General features: G+C 40.8%; 1 protein-coding gene across 1 annotated transcript in view; it reads right to left on the reverse strand.

Moving 5' to 3' along the window:
• LOC109931616 overlaps window positions 1-1,582 on the reverse strand; it is a 63,442-nt gene extending 61,860 nt beyond the window's left edge. The window contains exon 1 of the mRNA XM_048613402.1: window positions 1,495-1,582. Coding sequence (XP_048469359.1) covers window positions 1,495-1,582 — 88 coding nt within the window. The remainder of the gene's footprint in view (window positions 1-1,494) is intronic.
• Between the last annotated feature and the right edge of the window lie 254 nt (window positions 1,583-1,836).

The following is a 1,836-nucleotide window of genomic DNA, read 5'->3' on the forward strand; positions in this document are numbered from 1 at the left end:
CTCTCACACACACACACACACACACACACACACACACACACACACGAACCATTGGAGAATCTTATACCTATTTTCCCACCTCTGGTCCAGGAAGAAAGGAACAATTGCAAAATCCATATCACAGGACAAGTCAGGAACAGCCGAGACTACAGATCAAATCTCTCTTTTCCAAGTCTGTATGGTTCTTCATATTCATCAATGAACAACTGGGCTGATCACAAATTAGTTTTATTCTCTTGTAAAACATCTCTAATTATCTTTAGAAATAAATTTTATTTTATAGAATTATGCACAACTTTGTTGGTCCTTTTAACATTGCTCTTGCATCTTTCTGAAGGATTATGTCAGTGACATTGTGCCTTACTGGTTCAGGCAAGTTACTGGTGAGATTTGGTGTTTGGGTTATGCTGCAGGCTTAAATTTTTTGTAATATGACAGAACACGTTCAATCAGAATCAAATCTTTCCAGTTTGGGACCGGTGAAAAAATTGGAAATATTTACATCGTCACAGGAAGTATTGCAATATCACATGATTTTCCCCTCTCTTACAAACGGATAATCCAAGATGGAGGAAGGGGAAAAAAATTGTGGCTTTGAGAGCTGCTCCTTTTTTGAGGTATTTTCAGTGTTGGAGCTGATTTCCTCAAATTCTAGGAGCAGTAATTACTGTTTTATAAGCATTGTTTTGGAACTTTGGTGGAAAAGAAAATCAAAACAACGGCACTTTGAAAAAGGAGGAAGGAAGACAAAGGCAATGACCACATGGTGGGAAGTGAATCAATAGAGAAAGAAAACTACATTGCTGACTGACCCAGCAGTGAGCCTTCATAGCTACTGCCTCTGCTGTTTGATTTCAAGTATCTCTGGACATCCAAGTTCATCTAAGAAAAATAAACAAACAGCGAAACACACAGCTGACTTTGGAGAAACCTGTGTGGGGAAATCGCAGCAGGGTAGCAGCTAAGTGGCTAGTATATGTTTTGTAAATCTACAGCCGTGAGTAAAGTGGGTTCTTTTTGATTAAAATCATGAGGGGCATGGATAGGGGAAGTAGACAAGGTTTTTTCCCTGGGACTGGGGAGTCCAAAACTGGAGGGCTTAGATTCAAAATGAGAGGGGCAATTTTTTCACAAAGAGGGTGGTGTGTATATGGAATGAGCTGCCAGAGGAAGTGGTGGAGGCTGGTACAATTACAACATTTAAAAGGCATCTGGATAAGTATATGAATAGGAAGGGTTTAGAGGGATATGGGCCAAATGCTGGCAAATGGCACTAGATTTAGATAGGACATCTGGTCGGCATGGACAAGTTGGACCGAAGGGTCTGTTTCGGTGCTACATATCTCGATGACTCTGTGACTCATGGCAAACAGAAGTCACAATAGGATGTTTCTTAAATAAACATTAACATTTTCCTTACCTCTGTAGACTCTGAATGTTCTTCAGTAGCACAATGAAACCAAGAATATTAGATAGATCACTTCACCTGTCCACCTCCTGTGTATCCTTGGTGACCTTCCTTGAAGATGACGTCTTTCACCATCATGCTCTGAATCTTCTGAGACTCATTAGTTCCGTACATACTTTTTTTTCACTGCCTAGAGCAGCACACGAATCCTGGCCACGTTTGACATGATGTGAGGTTCCCTCATCAATAACAACTGCAGACCATCCAGAACTTTTAAACTAAATGATTCAGAAGATTTGGCCATTATTGACTGGGCCAGCATTTATAATCCATCCCAATTACCCTTGGTGGGCTGTCTTCTCGAACCACTACAATCCATGTGCTGTAGAGCCACCCACAGCGCTCTTAGGAAGAGACTTCCAGGATTT

This window comes from Rhincodon typus, chromosome 28, assembly GCF_021869965.1.
Source record: "Rhincodon typus isolate 14 chromosome 28, sRhiTyp1.1, whole genome shotgun sequence".
NCBI classification, from domain to species: domain Eukaryota; kingdom Metazoa; phylum Chordata; class Chondrichthyes; order Orectolobiformes; family Rhincodontidae; genus Rhincodon; species Rhincodon typus.